The following is a 24,591-nucleotide window of genomic DNA, read 5'->3' on the forward strand; positions in this document are numbered from 1 at the left end:
CACTGTACATCGTACAATGTTCTCTATGCAGTTTATGTCGTACGTCATATGGGTCGAATGAATGGACTATGCCGTACGGAATGGGTGGATGAGCTATGTTGTATGGGTTGATTGAACGAGGTACGTCATACGGGTGGGCTACACCGTACGGAATGGTGCTCTGCCGTACGCAGTACGCCGTACGGACTCCTCACCTTGCTCTGCACTTGTGTGCCGACTGTATGTGTTGATCGTACACTGTACGGTATTTTTGCTTCTTCACCTACACTGTATGGATTCAACTTCTCCTGTGGCTGGATGGGAATGTTCCTTCCCTCTCTCGATTTTGCCCTGCTGTCAAGTCTGCTTCCCCGGCTCTCCCTTGATCGTACGAATCTCCAACACTCGGCTTCTCTAGTTTGTACGGTGTAGCTGGGGGTCTTAGCTTCGTGTGGTAACCTCATCACGTCGACGCAACTTGGACTCTCAAGAGCCAACTTGCTCTTGTCTGCTTTGAATCGTACGACGTACTACAGTATGGACTTAGTCAGTCGTTCGGCAACTTTACTCTCCGCGTACGATGACAATTCTTCAAAAACTTTACTCTTGGTGTATAGTGACAATCCTTCGACAACTTCACTCTTGGATCCTGTGGACTGTACGCTCCATGTACTCTCGGCTCTTATGGGTTGTATGGTCAACTTGCTTGGCCGATTTGAACCAGACGGCTGAATTACTTTCGGCTGATGTGAACCGTTTAGCGTATAGTATTAGCTTCTTCGGGGCATCTCCACCAGGCTCTACAACATCCAATTTCAGATCCTCGCCCTGTGAATCTTCTTCGTACACCTTAGATACTTCCCCATTCCCACTTGGCAGCCTTTGCTCATACGGTATAGGCTCCCTTGGCGACTGTTCGTACAGCCCAAACACACCAACGCCGGATGTGCATAGATGAATATCTTATGACGGACTTTGTACTTCCTCAATTTGGCCAATTTGTAGCATGTTACAGTCGGGGTGGAAGGCTTCATAATCCTCCATCTGCCAGTGAAATGATCCATTAAGAGAACTCGTCTCATCCTCAGAGCAATCTTCCAGTTCGAGCACCCCTTCATCATTGGGTTTCATGCCTTTCCTCCCTCCCTTTTGCACTTAATACACCATAGTTCATTACCTTCATTGCTGGTTCCTTTCTCAGCCTTCAATTCTTTCATCATTCTCAACATATCCCGTCGAAGGGCTCGTATGGTTTTGGATTCTTCATCATTGCTACCTTCAGTGCTCTCATCATCATCGGTCTTCCTCTTCTCTTGGGAGGAGGTTTTATTTTCACTCTCGATGTCCATCGCTCGATTGTACGCGTCGGCATATGAGGACGGAGGCACTACTCTTATCTTCTTGCGCAGTGAGGGTATCAATCCCTCCGTGAACCACCTCTTCTTCAACCCGTCGGCTGGTTGGTTTTCCATCTTGTTCAACAGTTCTTTGAGACTACGGTTGTAAGCGCGTACTCTCATTTTCCCTTGCTTAGTATTATAGATTTTGGCCACGATCTCATTATCATCCCTCAAGAGTTTGAATTCCTCCTGGAACGCCCTCTTCAGATCACTCCATCTCGTCTTGTGCTGGGCGTCGAGGTCTGTGTACTAGTCAATGGCGATCCCCCGAAGGGTGGCGGGAAACGCGTTCAACCAGTAGTCCCTGTCATCTTTGCCATTTGCCTCCCAAATGGAATGCATGTTTTGCAATGCCGTGCTGGGTCCTCAACCCGTCTCCCATGAACTTTGGCAGTTTCTGCTTCTCTTGGGTTTTCAACATTGTTTTCACTCGAAAGGTACTTGTGTATTCGCCTTGTGTGTCGGACCTGGGTGGACTGTTTCGACGACTACGTTCCGGTGCTTTCCCTGCACTCCCGACCACGTAGGCGTCCTCTACACGTCCACCTTCAGCGTCCCCAACACTTTGAGTACTTCCAGGTGTGTCGGACCTAAGTGAACTTTTTCGACTGCTACGTTCCGGTGCTCTCCTCGCTGTAATGTCCCCATTTTGCGAGCATCAGAGTTTGTAAGAATTAGCCTATCATTTGACCCTCGTAGGCTAACAATTATTGATAGAGGGCCTCGTGTGGCAGTTATTTGGTGATTAGAGACATTACTCTTCAGTTGGATTCAGGTTTTGGCCTTTGCACAGGTTTTTTGACTCAGATTGGCACACTTCTATTTATAGTAAGTTACTATTTTGGGAGAGTCAGGGTTCCTATTAATAGAAAGACACCTGAGCAGAGCTTATTGGCAGTGTCGACCTTGATTGGGCCTTTGCAGCTATTTCTAGACTCAGTTCCACATACTTACTATTTATAGTAAGTCACTATTCAGGGTTTCTATTTTTAGACAGGCATCCAATCACATGGAGAATAGGGAGAGTCGACTCCTGGCTCAGACGGCTTAGCAATCAGACAAGTACATCAAGAGATATTAAAGTTTAAGTGACTTAAGCGATTTATTTAATATTTTAATATTATTATAAAGTTCTAAAGTAACTTTATAATAATAAAGTCACTTTAATATAATAAAGTGCGTTAAGTGAATAATTTAATGTGGGAATAAATCTTTTATCCCACATTGGCCAGGAAGGTGTTTGAGCTCTCTTAAGGAAAGAATAAAAGGAAAGGCTGGAGTTCATTCTCGGCATCCAGTTGATGAATAGTATTTTGATTGATTTTTATTGTGGAGCCTAGGGCTTTGGCAATTTTCTTCTTTGATCATAGGAAACGAAAACTTCCTATTGATAGTAATTTTGAAGGTGTGAAATAACACTTGAATTATTGCAGTTGTGGGAAAGAATACTTCAGTTTTTTCCTTTGTGCAAATTGGTGAAGTTTTCTACAAGGGTTTGAAGAATATTGAGGACTATCGAGTGCAGACCTGAAGATTCATTGGCAGCCATTAGTAATCGTTCTTTTTAAAATTTGTTCTTGCTGCTACAGTGCGCATGAACAGTACCCGTGAACAGTGCGCATGAACAGTGCGCGTGAACAGTACCTGTGAACAGTGCGCGTGAACAGTGCGCATGAACAGTACCCGTGAACAGTGCGCATGAATAGTGCTGCGCTACACTAGTTGGTGTTCTATAGAAGGGGATTTAGAGAGGTTGAGCAGCTATATATATGTGACAAGGGATTTGCATATGAGGAGAATCAAACCAATATATCAAGGCAGCCATTGAAATACCAGGTTTTCTATCTATGGTCATTGTATTAGAAAATCATTACTTCATTGCATCATTTTCTATTATGATTATATCATGAAATATTTGGAGGTTGCATATGTTTAATGGAGATATAATTTGCATATTCCACATTCAACATTGATCAGCCATTTAGCTTTCATGCCAATTGTTTTCTTAAATGTCTAATGGCTGTAGGTGTACTTTGGGATGCATGACAAGTGTTTGTCTTAATGTCAACTAGCTGTACTAGTTAATTTCAGTCATTACATATGTGTGGAAAGGTCTAAAACAGCTAGTATATCATTTCTATAACAACTTTGCATTGTTAGAAGCTTTCCATAACTTCATTTGCAGCCTACAAATCCAAAGAAGACAAAGAAAGAATTCACTACAGCGGCTTCAAACATTGTATGCCAAATGTTTGACAATATTCCTTGGTGTTCAAATAAGCAAAAACAGGGTCAGATTAGCCAAGGGATATTACACTCGCACTCTCAGACATGCGCACGTCCTCTACACGTCCACCTCCAGCGTCCCAACACTCCAAGTACTTCCAGGCTTCGACTTGTCTTTGTGCTCCTTCCGGCCGAGGGTCAGCAGATCACCTAATCGCTTGGTCTTGACCACCCTGTGGCCTCTTCTCACCTTTGATGGGATCTACGGACATGAATCACTCAAGGCTGACCCGATTTCTTTTAAGGCAATGGCACCAAAATGTTTGGTGGTACAACTGGTAAATTAAATACAGGAATTAATAATGTACATGACAATGCATACCAGACACAGCAATAAAATATATCTTTATTCGCACATTCAATTATTACATAGAAGAGACCAAAGATGGTCGGCCAAGGATTACAATAGATCGAACAATACCATGCCACTTCCTTGACTGTACACGACATATTTAAAGGACCTGACGGTTGCCGAGAGGTACACAACCATCAACCAACCGACACATAACCACTCGAGACTGACAACCCACTCAATACAATTAATTAATACCTTGTCGGATAACAAATATTATCAAACATAACAATAGGCAATTTATGCCGACAACAACGCTCAAACAAATAGCGTAGAGGCTAGTGAAAGGATCTACTGTGTGATGCGTGGAAGCTGTAAGTGTTGGAGGAACGTCCAACCCTTGTATGTTGAAAAATCTCTACTAATTGCCAAAATCGTGGCAAGTAGTAGACTTAGAAATTCACAAATTCAAGAAAATTCGATAGCTCTCTCCCTTCTCTTCTTCCAGATTAAACAATCTTTGAACTCCTCAATCCTAGATCCTCAATCAACACCAAATTCTGGTGAAATATGTTGTTAATCCGCTCCCACTGAAACTTGACTCCAACCTTCCACTCACACATGGACGCCGAAAAATGGCCCGGCTCCCTTATTGGCTGATAAAATCAATTTCCCAATTTTCCCAAAGTTGGGAATGCAATATTTGGCCCAGGAAAGAAATATTTGGACTTGTGCTAAAGTCCCTATCAACAAAATTTTCTATTGGCTCACACAATTATTTTTTCTAGCCGATAAAGTCTAGGATATAATTGGAGCCAATTATTTAAAAATTCCTCTATAGTTGACAAGGCAATATCAAACTTCATGGCTTACAGCGGCCCCACCAGGATAAAAACTTTATTTCATAAAAGAAATGATTTATCTAGGATAAAAACAAATAGACTTGATTGCCTCCCAATTATTCAATAAATAATAAAAAATTAATTCAAATAATTTATTGATTTATTTCACACTTTATTCCTCAATTTTATTTGTTATTTATCCTTTATTAATTATTAATGGGAAATTGGAATAAATAAATAAATAAAATATATTTATTTAATTAATTAATTTTGGGGACATTATAGTAAATCAACTGAAATCAATATCATTAATGTCGATATAAAGTATACTAATCCTATGTTCACAGGTACAGCTCGCAGATGCAACTGCAATGATATTTAATTGCTTGCTTGCTAGTATATTCTGATATAAAATGCTGTTACGAAGTTATAATACAATTGGGACTGGATGGAAAAGGGAAATGGCATACCCAAAATTGATGGAGTGAAACTGAGGTTATAATGTATGAAACTATGCTTGGGTACGGCAGCTGGTACTCCCTCAACACGAACCCAGGTGCCTAGGCCGTACCTAAGCTGTACCCAGAATTGTACCTGTACCCATGAAATACCCATACCAGCACCCAGGATTTACCATCAGTACGTGGTAACATAGATAAAAATAAAGCAATTAAGAATTATAGTGGAGAATACTTAATTAAAACCTATGAAACAAATATTAATATTACAAAATATTCAATATAACGAGAACAATTCCTTCATGGATGATTAAATTCTCATAAGCTATTAAAAATGTTACACAATAATGTTAGTTAGCTCCTGAAACATCATGATTTGTAATTGGATAAGATATTCCAGTACATGATTTACCAACACAGATTGATATTTTACTAACAGTGTTGTCCTCAAATTCTATGGTATTGAAAAAACAATCCAAGGCTACAAGTTGATGTTTCCTAGTTCCTGCAGCTCTATGCTTCCATCTATGTCACATGCTCATTATGCAATTTTGTGTGTATATTATGTCATTATGGCATATCATGCTTCATTCCCCTTTTATGGTGCTACACATTGTGTATTCTTTATGCCACAAAAATAACAGTGCAACAGAGTATATTGTTTCTGTAACGTAGATGAGATTTGTATTCAACCTCTAATTTCTGCTATGCACACTAAGTAGTATGCCTGCAATCAGCTGAACTTATCAATCTTATTAAAGTGCAGTGCATAAAATTGTGATAAAAATTTCTAGAAATGTCAGTTAAAAACCTTTTTACTCAGTTGATTCAAGAAGTTTGTATTATATATATTTCTTATATTTTCTTAAGGACTCGAGATAATGAAAATTAAGAAAATGAATAGACAGGGATAAACCCTGTAGAGACCCATTGTGGGAAACCTCTTGAATAGTAAGTTCTTGCATTCTCTTGATGCTATCTCCTTTGCATTTTAACAAGCTTACTGCCTTATCAATGTCTTGGACACCGACAGCATATCAATAATTTGTAAATCATTAAAATCTTACTAACTTGCAAGCTTATGTATAATATATTTATTTACTGATTATCTTTCTTCAAAATCTGATTTGTAAATCATCTGTGGCACAAGCAATTAAAGAGGAAACTTTTGTAAATTGTTTTATTGCGGTTGAGTAAGAAGAGTCTTTCAGCTATATCCTCTAAATTTTCTTAGCATTTAATTGTTTTTACAATTCTGTATAAAACATTATAATATATAGTGGCCTAACTAAAATCTTACAGGTTTCTATTATGCAAATTGGTACGGGTAAAAAGGTGTACATCATTGATTTAATCAAATTACACGTCGAGAAGCCGGATGAGTTGGACAACTGTCTTAGATACATTTTTCATTCTTCTAACATTTTGAAGTTAGGTATGAAACTTATCCTTGTTTTTGTATCTACTTTTCATTAATTAAGGTTCATCTTATTACTTCTTGCTGGAAGAGTTTGTGTTTCATTTATATGTGAGACATAAGCATTTAAATCTACATTCATTTTTATATTGCTGGTTGAAACTGTTGAAGGTTATGCCTTGCATAATGATTTGGGGCAGCTTTTGCATTCATACAAAGATATGGCATGTTTTCATTACTGTGAGCCTATTTTGGACCTGCAAGCACTTGGTGGCCATTCTAAGGGAGGTCTCTCTGGCCTTGCAAAGGTGATTGCCTTCAAAATTTATTTTATATTTCCTCCATTTTCTTGGATGTAAAATTTTTTAATTTTCCAATTTTGTGAGTGCAGGAATTTCTAAATCCGAGGTTGCAATTGTGAACCGGATATTCATCTTTAGCATAAAGAAGTACATAGACTTGAGAGTTCTTTTTTCTGTTTTGATAGGTTAATCAAGGGATGAAACATTGAATAGAAACAAGCAAAATGCTCTAATTTTCATCAAAATTTGTGACAGGTGTGAAATTATTCAATTGGAGTTCATAGTGACAATTTTTTTTATCATACTACAGACCCATTTAAGCTTCTAATAAGCTTATAATGGTGAAAGAAGTCTTGCAGTACCTGCATAGCTCTTTCCCTACTTATCAAGTAGATTGGTCCTACAAAAGTCTAGCACAAACAACAGCCAGCAAACTATTCCTATTAAGAAATCATGCATCCAGGTCAATTGTAATAATCAAACTTTGTTGATAATGGCTGGTGTAATGTCCCCAATTTTTCAGGTTCTCTAGCAAGCTTTAGTTGCTGACACCTTGGGTTCACGTCAGCTTGTTCAAATGAGTAATCTGATGTTTTCGATGAGCTTAGTTGGTTTAGTGGAGTTATACGCCACTTTTCGAAGTGATTTTTGGCCTTTGGATTGGTTTCCAGGAATCTTGGAGAAGCCATCTATTTTTAGTAAGTCACCCGATCGGCCTCATTTGCTATTATTTGTCATTAGGATCACTCTGGTGCGGTCAGAATTTGATTCCAATGTGTTCTGACAAGTTTTCACAAATTTGGTGCATTAATGAGTTGTTTTAATTATTCTACTAAGGTTGCTTAAATTTAATTAAAAAATTTAATTCCAACCTTAGTGTTATAAAACAGTGACCTTAAGTGTCAAAATATTATTATATTATTGAAAGGGGTCATTTTCAGAGGAGAAAGGGAGTTTAAATTAATAAAGTGACTATTAAATTAAAGTACATTGATTGATATAGTCTCTTTATTTTAAAAGGTACATTTTATTCACTTAAGAGGGAAGTGATATTTTTTAGAAAGGAAGTTATTTATCCCACATTCGCGGTGTATTGGTAATTATGCCCAAATGAAGTTATAAATAAGAGCATTTAATGCAGATGGAGGTATCTTGGAAAGTGTGTATCTTGGTATTGGTGATTTTTGGAGGAATTTTGGAAATTCCTTTTGGCATTTGGGGACATAAACCCTCAAGTGTGACATTTCTCTTGCCTGTGAAAGACCAGGTTTGGGAAATCTCTTATAATAAATTGGCATTGAAGGGGAAGATCGATTCTACAGTCAGGATTGCTTTCTACAATGGCAGAGCTTTTGAAAAGGGTAAGAAGTTAATTTTCAGTTCTGTGTCATTGATTCTTGTTTCCGAGGACTGTGTGCGTAGAACTCTCAGTAGCTAGCCGTGGTTTTGAACCATTATACCACATAGAAACTACAGCATACCAGATTCGGTGAAGTTGCAAGAACACAGCCTAGTTCTCCCTTAATTTGAACTATGGAATACTCTATCTGCTGGGTGTAATCATTCCCTGCCTGGGCATAGGACATTACCTTTGCTGGGCGTTAAGAAATTGTATTTGACTGGGCGTAAAACACACCATAGCTGAACGTGGAATTTCCATACATGACTGGGCGTCAATACTAATCTTGGCTGGGCATTTGAAACTTCCATTCTGGGTCTGAAACTTGTTTAAGCTGGCATGAAAAGTTCTCCTGGCTGGGCGTGGTAAAATCTGGGCTGAATGTACTGTTTCCTGTGACTAGGCGTGACAAATATAACAGCAGCAAATGTAACCAACTGGTTTACTGGATGTGTCAATCACCTGTTGTGGAGTATTGATTTGCTGAGCTAAATCTGGAACTTGGAAATTATGACTGGGTCGTGGTCTTCCAGCAGAGTTATTGGCAACCAATCAACAACATTAAACCAGGTTTTAAGTTGTCAATTCGGCTTGTATTTAGATCATTATATGTACTGAAATAAAGATGGGTTTGAGATTTTAATGCTGATTGGACTGTGATATTTATATAGTTTTGTATAATTGATTTCCAGCATTCCTTGGAAAAGTAATTTGTATGTTCATGATGTCATTATACAAAATATGGTAAAATGGAATGTATGATTTGCAAACTTTAAAGCCCAAACGCACTAGGGCTGAACTTAACCATAGACTCATCTAATTAAGGAAAAAAATCAGAACTCCATTGACAGCCTGCCAACTGTTTGACGAAATGCTAAACCAAGTAAACTGAGTTATTTAGTGCAGAAGGACATGGGTCTTGTTGATGTGTATTTTGTACACGACCAAACACAAAATAAAATACCCAGAGGTACCTTATCCTCTCTTGAGTAAAGCTCCCGAATGCTGAAGATATTGCAGAAGGATCAATCGGAGAAGCTTCAAGGTTTTTGTATGTAGGTTCTCTACTCGTGGATAAGCTCTTTGTGGTATGATGTGATTTTGCTGGAATCACAAGGGGACTTACACTTGATGACCTGAACGTCAGATTTGCTGGAATCACAAGTCCTATTAACTAATTGGAAGACAAACAAATGACAAAAGATGCAGGGTTCAGGACGTCTACTCTACTACCTAGAATGCAAGAAAATGGATGAATGACTAGGTGGAGTCCTACTGGGCTGGGTCTCACCATCAGGTTGAACAATTCAACACCAACTCAGTGCGATCTTCTAAGGGATGCTTCCAATATGTTCAAATCGTACACCATCTGACAATGATCACCATTCAAGAAAATGTATGAACAATAGACGTGTAACGACTTAAGATTAAGCTCATTTTATGCCAGTTGACCACGCAGGGCGCACTTACCATCAGTAAGAGGCTAGTGGTTTGGATTAGATGGATTTCACACAGGTGCATTCAACAATTTTCTTCATTCAATCTAATCATCTACCATTTAGAATTGAAGATTCAACAAGAAACCATGCATATTGCAAGAAACGACACACTTCACCATAACTTAAATGAAAATGGAGTTTATTTACAATCAATGGCAACAATTTCTTGCCTTCTTTTCTTAATCTACTCTAATTGCTATTCTACTATTTTGGCCTCTATTACTAACTATTAACTATTAGCTCTTATTGACTCACTATTAGCCTTTACAAATGAGGAGCCAGGGCTTATATAGCGCCCTCAATACAATTCAATGGCTCAAATCACTTTGAGATCAATGGCCGAGATTTTACAATGAAACCCTAATTAGGGTTTGTTACAACAAACTTAATTCTGACCAATGAAATAATTGCATTATTTGGACACATGTCTTCTCTGGAATATTCGACCAATGGATGGCCGAGGTAGGTACATCGAAGTTAGTGCCATCTTTGATGAGTCAGGTACATTGAATCTGGACATGCTGAAGTGGACCAACCCGACTGGAGGAGTGATGACTGGGATGCCACCTTGTCTTTCCTTCAAATGTTGGAAGAGGTCGTCCTTGATGAGGCTGGGCTGGAGAAGGTCGTCCTTGTTGATGCTGGGCTGGAGAAGGTCGTCCTTGTCCTGGCCTGGTCTTCTTTCATTTGCCAAAACAAACCAAAAGATGATTAAGGACACATGATAAATTCATTTCAACATAGCATTTTCAACTTAAATCATCAACAAAAAAGATATTAAAATGAAGTTAGTTCAAGACTCTTTCCAGGGACAGGCCCTATAAGAATTTCGCCCTGGACCCTCTGGAAGGGTCAGGAGCAAATTTTGCATTCCTGGCTCATTTAGACCTCCTTTCAACATTACCTCACAATTAGCTCCTCGCCTAGCCCCAACAAGGTGAGAAATAGCAGTTTCAAAGGATTTCGCCCTGGACCCTTTGGAAGGGCCAGGAGCGATTTTCTTGATTAGGCCTCAATTACCCCATTTTTCACTCCAAAATCCTCCGGAAGGTGAGCATATGCTTGTTTTAGTCCAACAAAGTCTAGGGATCCATCCTTTTAGCTTCTCATATGGGCAAATTAGGTGATAATGAGAATTTTGCTCTGGACCCTTTGGAAGGGTTAGGAGCGAAATTCCTTCTTTAGGCTTTATTTTACACTTCCTTTACTTCACTTCACCCTACAAGGCAAGAATATCTCACCCCAGCCTCAACCATGCCAGAGGTATGAACATTTTAGCTTCACTCAAGGGAAAAATGGTTGATTTGGAGAATTTCGCCCTGGACCCTTTGGAAGGGTCAGGAGCGAATTTCTCTCTTTGATTGTTTTCCTTCACTTCAACTCATCTTGCAAGGCTTAAACAATCTCTCTCCAGTCTTTTCATGCCTTAGGAATCAAAATCTTGTCTTGACACAATGAGGAAATAGTGACTTTGATGAATTTCGCTCTGGACCCTTTGGAAGGGTTAGGAGCGAAATTCACTTTTTGCTTGCCTATTACACTAAATTTCACTTTCTTCACTTCACTTCACTTCATCTGGAATCCCCCATATTGAACCCACTTCTCAACTTGGCAACATTGGTTCGATCTTCACAAGGCCCAAAAAGGAGAATTCGCTCAAGAAACTAGCCAGGGATAGGACCTATCCAGAATTTCGCTCTGGACCCTTTGGAAGGGTCAGTAGCGAAATTCTCTCTTGAGCTCAAAATTCACATTTTTTGAAGATCCAAATCTTTTCAAGGCATTCCAAATGGCTTCTTTTACTGCAATCTAGGCTTAGTTTACTCAAACCTTGAAGAAAAAGGTGACTCTAGTGTTTTTCGCCCTGGACCCTTTGGAAGGGTCAAGAGCGATTTTCTCCTTTTGTAGCTCATTTTTTATCATTCCAACTTCAATCCACCTCACAATGCTAGGAAATATCTTTCTTCTTTCACCCAATCCAAGTTTGATTTCGTTTTGCAAGGCAGAATAGGAGATTTTAGGATTTTCGCCCTGGACCCTCTGGAAGGGTCAAGAGTGAAAATCCTCCTTTGGCCTAAAATCATCACTTTTGGAAACCAACATCAAGTCAAAGGTAGCCTCAAGGGCATTTCTTACCTTAATCAAGCCTTGTCTTAGCATAAATTTGAAAGGAATGGGTAGGTTTTAGGATTTTTGCTCTGGACCCTTTGGAAGGGTTAGGAGCGAAAATCTTGTTTTAGGGCTATCTTGCCATCCTTCCAACTTCAAATCACTTCCAAGGCATAGAACATCTTGTCTTTCTCCTTCCCATGGTATAAAAACCAAAATCTTATCTTGAATTGCAAGGAAAAAGGGGAATTTTAGAAATTTCGCTCTGGACCCTTTGGAAGGGTCAAGAGCGAAATTTTCTTTTTTTGTCCAAAACCCTTCATTTTCAATGCTTTCAAACCTTTCAAAGGCAATAAGAATGTCCCAGCTTCCTTCCAAGGTACCCTGCAAGTCAAAGATTAGCCAAACTTAAGATGAAATGTGCTTTGGGAAGATTTTCGCTCTGGACCCTTAGGAAGGGTCGGGAGCGAAAATCTCATTCTAGGCTAGATTACTCACTTTTCAAACTTCAAACCACTTCAAGAAGCAAACTTAGATCATTTTCCACCTGAGGAAGAAGGTTTCAAGGTCAAACAAGGTAGCAAATGAAGTTTATGATGAATTTCGCTCTGGACCCTTTGGAAGGGTCAGGAGTGAAATTCCTAATCTTGGCCAAAATCCTGACTTCATTTTCAAATTTCTTCATTCAAACAAGCGTTTTTTCCTTCATTCAAGCCTAGGAATGCATTAGTTCTAGGTTTTGGTCAAAGTAGAATGTCTTATGGAGAATTTTGCTCTGGACCCTTTGGAAGGGTCAGGAGCGAAATTTGACATTTTGGACTCTCCATTAGGATAATTTTATGGAATATAACATTTAAGTATAAGAATCTTATACTTTAAGTTATATTCCATATATACTTTCAGGATGTTTGAGAGTGGTTTTGGACCTCCAGGAGTTATATTGCAAAATCTAGTTTTTGGAGGTTTCTTCAGTTTTCCAGACTTAGTCAAATTTCAGGATTAGGACATTTCAGACTTAGCCAAATTTCAGGATCAGGACATTCCAAACTTAGCCAAATTTCAGGGCATTTGAAGATCAGGATGACATTTCAGACTTCATCACTCACCAACTCGACCTAGCTCGGACCTTCAAGAATGATATCCACTTACAAAGCAAGACACAATTAGCAACGAGAGCAAAATCAGGCCCTAAGGAAGACTCTCAAAGAAACCCTAATTTTGGGGCCCTGTGGACTCACCCTGGCTCAAGCAAAGCCTGTAATCGAACGATCCCCTCGACAACACTCATCCTGCAAAGGCTAACAGACAAAACCCTAAAAGACCTAGAAAACAAACCCTAAAAAGCAAAAAGTAGGGGTCCCCATTTGCAATGGGGCGATGTGTGAATACGTCACAACAGGTCTTTACAATGGTATCAGAGCTATTGAGCCTGCCATCCTGTGGAGTTGGAAGTTAAAGTGTTTAAAGTTTAGCAAAGCAACTCAGGAAAACATTATGAAACCAACAACAGAACAAGACATGGGTCCTCTTTCAAAAGAATTTAATGAAACTTTTCAGTGTGAGCAGCTAAGGGATTTGCAGAAAGAAAATGAAGTGGGGAATTGGCTCTATATACTTGGATTAAGATTGGAGTCTATGAAAGAATTCGATGATATTCTCTCTAAATTAGAGTAATTAGACTCATATTTGTCCAAGGTAGATCAATCAGATTGGAGTATTTTAAATTGGGCTTTGAAGCCATCAATGCTTGCTTTGGTCCAATAGAGTTTATTGAAACATCCTTGTGAAGAGGTAAGACTTGCAGTTGCCTCTTGTCTTAGTGAGATTACAAGGATAACAACACCGGTAGCACCCTATAACGATGACATACTGAAGAAGGTTCTACAGCTGATTGTTGAAAGTCTACATGGGTTACAAGATGTCAAAGCCCCTACTGTTTTGTAAGAGGGCTAAAATTTTAGAAATTGTGGCAAAGACCAGATAATTTGTCATTATGTTGGATCTCCATTGTGATAAGTTGATTCTGCAAATGTTGAACTGTTTCATTGCTGAAATTAGGAAACACCATTCAGACAAGGTGAAGTCAGATATGTTCGACATCTTGTCCATGATCTTAGATGAAAAAGATGATGTTTGAATGCAATTGCGATCTGATTTACTAGACATTTGGAGAAGAGAGCTGCATGTTTCAGCTTCTGTCTATGATCTATCGAGAAGTTTGGTTGAGCTCAAGATTGATAAGTTTAGGGAACAATTTACTACTGAAGAGTTGATCACTTTGGGCTTATAGGTTTCACCTTCTCTATAGGGGAAATTCGATTCAGATGTTGAAAGGGAAGTCACAGCTTTGAGTACATCTACTTCTATGGATGATTAAGATAAAAGTGATAATGACTTCCATTTAGTTAAGGAGGATATTAGGGAGATTGAGTCAATCACTACAAGTGAGGGGTATACAAAATTCTTCATTGGTGATGTACAGATTTTCATTGATAAAATAGTGGAAGGAAGAAACTTCCTTGAGGAACCTACTTGTGATCACACTACTGCTCCAGTAGAATTGCATGATGAGATCATACCTTCTTTAAGTGGAATTAGTGTTGATCTAATTCCAGAGCATAATGTGTGCATACAGGACTTTGTCAAAGAAGAGTTTTAGTCACAGTCAGATGCTTCTAACAGTCGGCATTGTTTGTGGAGTCAGCTGAAGGTGAATGAGGATGGGATTGTGGCAGCCTTATCCCTCCATGATGAGATGCACAATTAGTTGAAAACTACCTTTGGATGGTTCAGTTGGAAAGAAGACAAAAGAGAACTGAAGCAGAGTCTTCTCTTGATAGCTTGCAGAAGATCAAAGAAGGTATGGGAACAATGAAGACATTATTTGCACCTTCTTTCAGATCGTGATCATCTTCTCAATCTGGTCGAGATCTATTCAGATGCTTTGAGAAGGAAGAAGAAATCAATGATCTTTGCTTATAGTTGAGCATGGCCCACTCTTCCTTACACAAAGCAGAGGATACCATTGCTAATCCATTAGTGATCCATGAGCATGATGTAAGAACCTCAGAGATCAAGCAGACCATAGAGGGAATTGAAGAAATCTATAAGTATGAAATGACACAAGAGGACTTCAATACTTTTCCTGATGATTTCAGTTTGCAGTTTGGAGAGGAGTATGTTGGCTATAGTATTCTAGCACTTATTTCATGGATTTTACCTCCTATTTCATTGATTGATGGTTGTCCTACATTGCTGATTAGAATTTCGTCAGGTTATACTATGAGAGCAACGACTATTGAATTGAATTGGAGAGATTGGAGCTGCCTTTTGGGTGTTAAAGGATGGGATAATGACGAGTTCTACATCTTACCTTCCTGGGGTGGTAGAGATACTTATTTCTTCATTTTGAATCTGGCTTATTGGTTACATGGTGTTGTTTTGATCTATACCAACGGCTTGACAAGAGTTGGAACTTGTTTTTATGCACCTAGGTTGGGTGTTATCCATATTTGCAAGAGACCACTATGGGTGGGATGGATTGTTGATGACTCAGACACTACAGTCTTGGTCACAGGCTCAGGTATCTTTGGTGTTTTGGATGGTTCTCATGTTGATATTGTTGATGGAGTAGATCTTTCTACAGTGAGTGGTGAGTCGATTTCTGTTGTTGCCAGTATGGAGGGAATTACACATGGTCACTCTGACATTTAATTGGGGCAGATAGGAGTGTTTCATCTTAACTGCATATTGAGGTGTGTTCACCAGTTTACTTTTAGCTCACATATACAGGATTTGACTATGTCACTGTAATGTCCCCTTCTCACTGATGACCTTCCAGTGGTTCATTAGCATATTCCTAACCCGTAGGCTCGGTGGAATGAAGAATGAGGGTCCAGCTTTGGTGAAACGAGGACTTACTATTTTTAGCAAGTCAGGGAATGGCCATTCTGGTGTTATTGTCTTACTGAGCTCTCCATGTTTTGCCTCTGGACACGATGATCATGCTTTTCTGAGCATTAGTTCTTGACTACTATTTTTAGTAAGTAGCAGTGTGGCACAATTCTATTTTTGGCAGTAGACGGGGTTTTGATTCTGCGGCAGTTTTGTGGTCGTCCTGACTCAGTTTCATCCTAGTGGTGTTAATAATCAGTACGAGAGTCATATAAGACATAATTGAATATTAATTCCTTATCCTAAGGTTTAATATTTAATTAATTTGATTATTTACGATTGATTTATTAAAATTGGGATTAATGCCTATTTTTCCTAAGTTCTTGGCAAATTTCATGTTTATTAAAGAGATGTCGAAATATTGAGAAAGATATTATTTTTTATGACTTATCTCTAATATTTTCCAAAGTGTAACGTGGGTCCTTGCCTTAGGCGTGAGGTTTGACTTGTGGGAAATGGCACCACTCTTGGGGTCCACATGTAGTGGAGTGAAATGCAAATGAAAGGCGTTGAAATTTAAGGAAATTGCATTTGGGTTTGAGGTGTGTGAAGTTATAAATATGAGACTTGGGCTCCCATTTCCACATCTTTGAAAATTGCATCGTTATGTTGCCGGTTTGGCTACTGAAAATCTGAGCTTCGAAGTTGGCTACCTAGCTGAGTCTCAGTTTCGTACTTGCAAGATAGTACCTAGCTGTGTCCTTGTGTTCCCATTGCTGATTAGTGAATGAGTTGCAGATTATGGAGTGTTCTATGTTGGATTTGAGTCTTTCTAGTTGCTGGTCGCGGGACTGCTGAAAGTATATTTTGCTCACATCTCTTAACTGGGCAACTCCATCATTCTAGGTACCGGCTCATCCTTCCTTCCTAGCCATGGCGATACATTGTGTAAGTTTTTAGCAAGTTTGATTGAGCATTGATTTTTCTAGACAAAATCGAAATCCCTAGGTATGGCGTGGGTTTCTGATATTGCATTGGGATGCGTGCAAATTAAATAAGGGTTGTTTGGGGTTGTAGTTTGGATTGGATGTTGTTGTTAGTGTTATATTGGGGGATTGGGATTGATTTGAGTTGATTCGGGTGAAAAATGAGGGAGTTATGAGTATTTTGATGTTTCCATAGGCTGTTGAATTGTACTTTCAGCTTGCAGATTAGTTGTAACAGAAAATGATAGTCTTGTTGTGGAAATTTGCAATTATTCCTCTCATCTCATCTCTATTTTGTAAGGTTGTTTTAGTAGTACTAATCATCCCTTCTTTTTGCTCTTATTTGTAATCCCCACTGCATAAGTGGAAGAGGTTGGCTTGCTGCCTTCTAAGTTTTGTAATTTAGTTGTTGTAGTCAGTCCTGCCACTGAATACGTGGTCCAGTGATAAGTTCAATACAATGGTCCTCCCGCTGAAATATGCAGTAGAGTGATAGCTTAATGTAATGTCCTCCTGTTGAAACATGCGGTAGAGTGATTGAATTTCAGTTTCTTGTTATTTTCCCTTGGTCGGTTTACCGCAAAGAGTTGGGTTTCTATCTTGCTGGATAAGCAGAAGGGGCTGGCTTGCCGCCCAGGCATTGTAATTTCAGTTTGATTATCATTGCTAACGATTCCTGGAACACCGTATGCTCTCACCCTCCCAGACTGGGCTCTCGGTGAACAAAAGGTGGAAGGGTTCCCTTTCAGCAGTTCGGTTTATTTCTCTAACCTTAACGGGTTGTGGTGATTGCTTGTGTTGCTTATTGTTAAAAGTTCAAAAAAACAATTACTGGGATATTACAATGGTATCAAAGCTGGTCTTCCTGCCAACCTGTGAGAGTCAGTGGGTTCAAAATTCTCCATGAGTGACAGAGACGTCAGATACTACAATAGAGAGCAGAAGAGACAACAGTTTCAGATTCCTATAGTGCCCGAAGAGGACACATTTTCAGAAGTACTGAGAAACAGAGGGAAGGATCTAGATACCTCAGATTTAGTGGATTCAATGGCAGATAAGACTACAGAAACCAATGAGGCACCCGACAAGAGGGCAGAGAGGCAATTCAATGCCATGATGGACATGATGTCTTTACTGCTAGCAAAGCTCAACCAGAACGTTGTTGGGGTCCCTAATCAGCCCAAAAATGGACCGGAAGCCAACACTTCTAACGCTCCTGTAGGCAATGGAAATGGGAGTAACAACGGGAGTAACCATGGAGGTTCAACCCCAAGGCCTTAACAACCTGTATTTCTGCCAAGAGAAGTACAACAAGCTGAAACAGAGATACCCACAGCTGATGAAATAAGAAACAACTACATGGAGTATGCTTCTCTTCCCGGTGAGATCCGAGATATCCTAACTCTAGATCAGTTTATGAATCAGAAAATGAAGAGAGGAAGGAGGAATGACTATAAGTCTGCTGCCCCAAGAGATTATCAGCAAGCTCTTGGAAGAGTGACCTTAGCACACTTTGATGGAAGTGCTAAGAGTACAGCTAGAGCATGGGTACAAAAGTTGGACAATTACTTGTCATTGGCTGATGTTGGAGGAGGATGCCATCAAGTTTGCTACCTTGCATTTGGATGGAGTGGCCCACGAATGGTGGTACCATGGGTTGGTCACCCTTGGTCATAACTTAATCACCACCTATGCTGATTTCACCAACAAGCTGATTGAGAGATTCGACACCAGGGATCCAGAGGTGAAGTTCAGAGAACTTGCACAACTCAGGCAGCAAGGTTCATTGGATACTTAAGTGACTGAATTCCAAAACCTGTCAGTCATGGTGAGTAGCATCTCAGAGAAGCGGTTGGTTGTCCTTTTCACTAAAGGACTTGAAGAACCCTTGAGAGGATGGGTCAAAGCTTTTGATCCGCCCACCCTGGTAGAAGCTATAAAAAAATCTAGAAGTATGGAGTTGGCTGCCCCAAAGAGTAAAATTCAGTCCAAGCCTTTCCCTTTCAGAAAGGACAAGAAGAAGTTCACGAATTAGACCAAGAGGTTCCCTCTGCGTATGGATGATGAGCTCTGCCAAGAGCTCTGGAGAAAGAATCTTTGTTATTCTTGTAGAGAACCTTGGGTTCCCGGACATAGGTGCCATGGAAAAGGGAATTTGCATCAGATGGAGTGCTATTTAGCAGATGAATCAGATTCTGAAATTTCAGAACAGCAAACTGAAGTTGAGGACAGCGAGTATGAAGAGGCTCATGAAGGGCTTGAATTTGGGTCAGAAGATAGAGGAGTGGTTGCTCAACTCTCGAGCATTCACAAAAATGAATCCTTCAGAGTTCGGGGTGTGATTGGAGAGCATCGTGTCATAGCTCTCATTGACACAGGTGCAACACACAACCTCATTGTTGAAAGGATTGTTGCAAAAAAGGGACTAGTGGCAAAGGAAGTTGAGGGCTTCGAAGTCATGGTAGCAGATGGCTCCACTATATCCTGTAACCGAATGATTTCCAACATGTCTGTGAAGTTGGGAAATCATGAAATCAGAGATGATTTCTTTGTGGTGAGTATTGGAGGGACTGATGATGCAATCCTCGGGATTCAATGGCTGAGATCTCTTGGTGAGATCACCCTAAACCTACAAACCATGGAGCTGAAATTCATGTCTGAATGGAAGAAGGTAGTTTTGAGAGGAATGTCGCATGGGGGACTTAAAGTTGTATCCTTGAAAAGAATGGAAAGGCTGATCCACCATAATCAGGTGGAGTGGGCAGCGGAGTGTTTGATAATGCCTTCCAATCCATTGGTGGATAAGGGCAGCTATTCCTCAAATATTTCAGCAATAGTCAAGGATGGAAGCAAGATCATGGTAATGCCTTCAGAACCACAACAAGAGCACAAAAATTATCCTAAAGACATTCAAGCTTTGATAACTAAGAGAAGCAAGGCAGGCCCCCTGAAAGAGGTGTCGAACACATTGTTGAGCTTGAAGAAGGAGCTAAGCCAGTCATGACTACTCCTTACCAATATCCTCAGAAGCAGAAGGATGAGATTGAGAAAGCAATCTAGGAATTGCTTGACATGGGTTACATACGGCCTAGCAAAAGCCCCTTTGATTCGACTGTTGTTTTGGTGAGAAAGAAGGATGGGACCATGCATATGTGTGTGAATTATAGAGCCCTGAATCAGAAAACCATCAAGAATCGGTATCCTATTCCGAGAATTGATGAGCTCATTGACGAGCTACATGGGGTAGTGTTCTTTTCCAAGATTGACCTCAGATTGGGGTACCATCAGATCAGAATGAGAGCTTCAGATGTGGAGAAGACTGCTTTCAGATGCCACTTTGGGCATTTTGAGTTCCTAGTCATGCCTTTTGGTTTGACTAATGCTCCTGCTACATTCCAGTCATGCATGAACAGAATCTTCCAAGAACAATTAAGGAAGTTTGTTTTGATATTTTTTGATGACATCCTAATATTCAACAAATCTTGGAAAGAACATTTACAGCAGTTGGATGAAGTGTTGGGCATATTAGAATCTGACTCCCTGTTTGCCAAGGAGGCCAAATGTGAGTTTGGGATGGAAGAATTGCTCTACCTCGGTCACATTATCAGTGTGGGTGGTGTGAAGGTGGATCCCGAAAAGATTAGAGCCATCCTTGATTGGCCTACTCTCGAAAACATAACACATTTGAGGGGATTTTTGGGATTGTGTGGATTCTATCGGAGGTTCGTGAAGGGGTATTCTCAGTTGGTTGCCCCCCTTACAGATCTCACAAAGAAAGGAGCTTTTGAATGGTCCAACAAGGCACAAACAACATTTGAGCAGTTTAAAGAGATCATGAGTTCCTGCCTTGTTTTAGCATTGCTTGATTTCAGCAAGCCATTTGAACTACAGTGTGATGCATCTGGGGAAGGTGTTGGTGCGGTCCTCATGCAGGATAAGCATCCTATAGTCTTTGAGAGCAGAAAATTGAGAGGTCCTGGGAGACTGTATTCCATTTATGACAAGGAAATGCTTGCCATAATGCATGCCCTTGCAAAGTTCAGACAGTATCTGGTAGGGAGTAAATTCATTGTTAAGACTGATCACAATAGTCTTAAACACTTCATGCATCAGAAGGATCTGAATGAGAGACAACAGAAATGGGTGAGTAAGGTACAGGCTTAGGATTTCGATATTGAGTATGTTAAGGGTAAAAACAATGTTGTGGCGGATGCCTTATCCAGAAGACCCCATTTAAGCTCATTTTGCGAGCTTACTGCTGATTGGAGAGAGTTGTTGCTTGCTGATTATGCCAAAAATCAGTTTGCAACCAACCTTATAGAAGGTACTTTTCATGATGAAAGGTACAAATTGGTTGAGGGATTGATCCTGTAGAAGGGAAGAATCTTCATAGTAGCTGAATCTAAGCTAAAAGAGAAGATTCTGAAGACTTTCCATGACATCCCCCTTGCTGGTCACCAAGGTTATTTCAAAACATACAGGCAGATCCGGGAGAGATTCTCTTGGAAGGGACTTAAAAGTGATGTTCTGAAGTACATCAAGGAGTGTCATACATGTCAGAGGAACAAAGATGAGCACACTCTACCTGTTGGTTTGTTACAACCCTTGCCTATTCCCGGTCAAAAATGGGAGAGTATCTCCATGGATTTCATCACGAGGTTGCCACGGGCTCAAGGGAAGGATAGTATCTATGTGGTGGTGGACAAACTTACAAAGTTTGCTCATTTCTTCGCCATCACCAGCTCTTTTACAGCAGCACAAGTTGCTGAAGTGTTCTTCCGGGAGGTGTTCAGATTACATGGTTTACCGAAGAACATTGTGAGTGATAGGGACAACAAGTTCCTAAGTGCTTTTTGGCAGGAGATTTTCAGATTGTGTGGTATTGTGCTCACCTCAAGCACCAGTTATCACCCACAAGCTGATGGGCAGACCGAGATAGTGAATAAGTGTCATAACCCCTCTTTGGACATTGGATTAAATAAATACGATAATTAAAACATTTATAAATTAACATTTAATGATATTGGAAAATCATCTCATTCATGAGACTTCACGATTTTCCTTTAATATATGATTATTAATATTTATTATTTGTTATGATTATTATTTATTATTATTGTTTTATTTTAATGTAACGTTCATATTTCAATTATTAATATTATATTAACTATTAAAGAAGTTTTACCATTAAAACATAAAATAGATATATTGAATATATTACACTAACCGAGTCAACTTAGTTCACTAATTAATATACATTGTATTATGTATATGAATCAACTATTATATGATTCGATTCTATGAGTTAATTAATATGAATCGATTAATATATGAATCGATTCTATATAATGCTTAATATATATGAATTGGTTAAAATAATAATAAACATCATTGGTATTGACATGATAAACATAAATGAGCAACCAACAAGCATTAAGTAGATATCCGATAATGGAAGATATTATAAGCATCCGATTGCTTTGGATCAATTATCGCTGCATAGTAAGGATCGACCCATAGAATGCTAAGTAACAACCAAAGAATATCGATTAAGACAAGAACTAACAAGCAATGATTAATCATGGAGGGCAGCGATTATACAAATGAAAAGTGTTTTGCATAATAAACTAATTGGTATCATGAAGGGATGTGATTTGTATAACAAACCAATCTATTTATGCTAGGAAGAGGTGCGATTCAGAAGAGATATGCCCCTTAGACCTTCAAGAGATGCAATCTCTTCAATATTGCAAGATATATAATGGATATCAAATCCATTCTCTCTGGGGCAGCAGATTACTTCTTATTTTATTTACATCCTTATTGGACCGCTCAAGTGAGCAAGTGCCATTGGCATAAACTGGTTGCATATACATAAAGAGCAAAATCAGGAAGAGCGCCATTGTTGTTTACCAAGACCGATCCGCATATTCCTAACCTCTGATTTTGCTCATTGTGCATCATTGAAGCATTGAAGTTTCATATGGAGGTCAGCGATTTTAATAATAGACTTAGACGATTCTTTTTATGACAATTTAAAGGAGGATTGGTGAGGAATCGGCCCCTTATGAATTAAAATCAGAACCGAGCCTAGGCTGCCATGGCCCATCGTATTTGCCTCTAGCTTGTCAATTTGTCTTCCAAACTCTACATCGAAAGTAGCGATACATCCCAGCATTGAAGGCCATCCTATTGGTGGAGGTTTGAAGTGCTTTTGGCTGCCATTCATTGAGATCTCAGACTTCACATTGCAACAGTAAGGGCGATTTTGGATGAAGACCGATTTGGCACATTAGAGGGTCTTGGACATTGGATATTGCTTTCTTCTTCAAGGCATCATTATCAGGTTCATTTACGAGTAGCGTTCATTGTAAATTCTCTGTGTGAATGCATAAGTATAGTTGCAGTCCTTGAGTCTTCAGAAGTCTGAAAATTGTTCATTTATGACGGTCCATGTAATTGTTCATTAGCTGCTCAAGATAAGTAAGTCGCCCTTTTCATTAAAGTCTTGACTTAGGCATATAATAATTAAATTACCCAAAAAGCTTAGCCACCTGGCTTATTAATGAAGTGGTCCCCTAGTTATAATTAATTAGGAATATCCTATAAACTTAAAATTCAAAGACCACCCTTTATTAATTATTAATTTATTCCCTTTATTATTATATGCCTTAGCCTATGGGAATAAAATAGGTTGGCAATGGTATATATTATTGAGCTGGGCGGAAAGGGACATTACAATAAGTGGTTGGAAGGTTATCTTAGAAACTACGTCTCGGAGCAGTAGAATACATGTGTGAGATGGCTTCACCTAAGGGAATATTGTTACAATTCCTCCTATCACATGTCCATCCGGATGTCACCATTCATGGCACTATATGGTTATGAAGCTCCTAGCTTCGCGGACTTGGTATTTGGTGATAGCAGAACCCCTCAGGCAAGGGATATGATGCAGCAGAGTCAAGATATTCTGAAGATTTTGAGGGACAATCTCCAGCATGCACAGAATCAGCAGAAGTTGTATGCTGATCAGCAGCGAATTGAGCGCACCTTTGAGGTGGGCGACATGGTTTATTTGAGGCTCCAGCCCTACAGACAGTCTACTCTCAAGAAGAGTGGGGTTGAGAAGTTGAAGCCACGATTCTATGGACCTTTCAGAGTCAGTAGAAGGGTTGAAGAAGTGGCGTATGAGTTGGAATTGCCAGCAAGCAGCAGGATCCATAATGTATTTCATGTGTCTCGCCTTAAGAAGGCTTTGGGACATAATGTTGTTGCTTTAGCTGAGTTACCTCCGCTTGATGAGGAGGGAGAGTTGATTTTGGTTCCAGAAGCTATCCTTGAATTCAGGGAACGATCTTTGAGGAGAAGAGTGATTAGAGAATACTTGATCAAATGGAAGAATCTACCAACAAAGGATGCTACGTGGGAAAATGAGGAGATTTAATTGCATCCAGCCTTACAGGGGTTTGAGGACAAGCAATTTTGGGGAGGGCGGACTGTAATGTCCCCTTCTCACTGATGACCTTCCAATGGTCTCTTAGCCTATTCCTGACCCGTAGGCTAGGTGGAATGAAGAATGAGGGTCCAACTTTGGTGAAACGAGGACTTACTATTTTTAGTAAGTCGGGGAATGGCCATTCTGGTGTTACTGTCCTACTGAGCTCTCCACGTTTTGCCTCTGGACGCGATGATGATGCTTTTTTGAGCATTAGTTCTTGACTTACTATT

General features: G+C 39.6%; 1 protein-coding gene across 5 annotated transcripts in view; it reads left to right on the forward strand.

Annotated features, from left to right (window-relative positions):
* LOC131059841 (uncharacterized) overlaps nt 1-24,591 on the forward strand; it is a 253,314-nt gene that overhangs the window by 211,388 nt on the left and 17,335 nt on the right. For all 5 annotated transcript variants that reach the window (XR_009110248.2, XR_009110249.2, XR_009110250.2 and 2 more), the window contains exons 6-7: nt 6,560-6,692; nt 6,846-6,982. Coding sequence is in view for 2 of the 5 variants with exons in the window: in XM_057992888.2 (XP_057848871.1) it covers nt 6,560-6,692; nt 6,846-6,982 (270 nt within the window). In the remaining 3 variants the exon portion in view is untranslated. The remainder of the gene's footprint in view (nt 1-6,559; nt 6,693-6,845; nt 6,983-24,591) is intronic.

The sequence above is a fragment of the Cryptomeria japonica genome, chromosome 10 (assembly GCF_030272615.1).
Source record: "Cryptomeria japonica chromosome 10, Sugi_1.0, whole genome shotgun sequence".
In the NCBI taxonomy this organism is placed as follows: domain Eukaryota; kingdom Viridiplantae; phylum Streptophyta; class Pinopsida; order Cupressales; family Cupressaceae; genus Cryptomeria; species Cryptomeria japonica.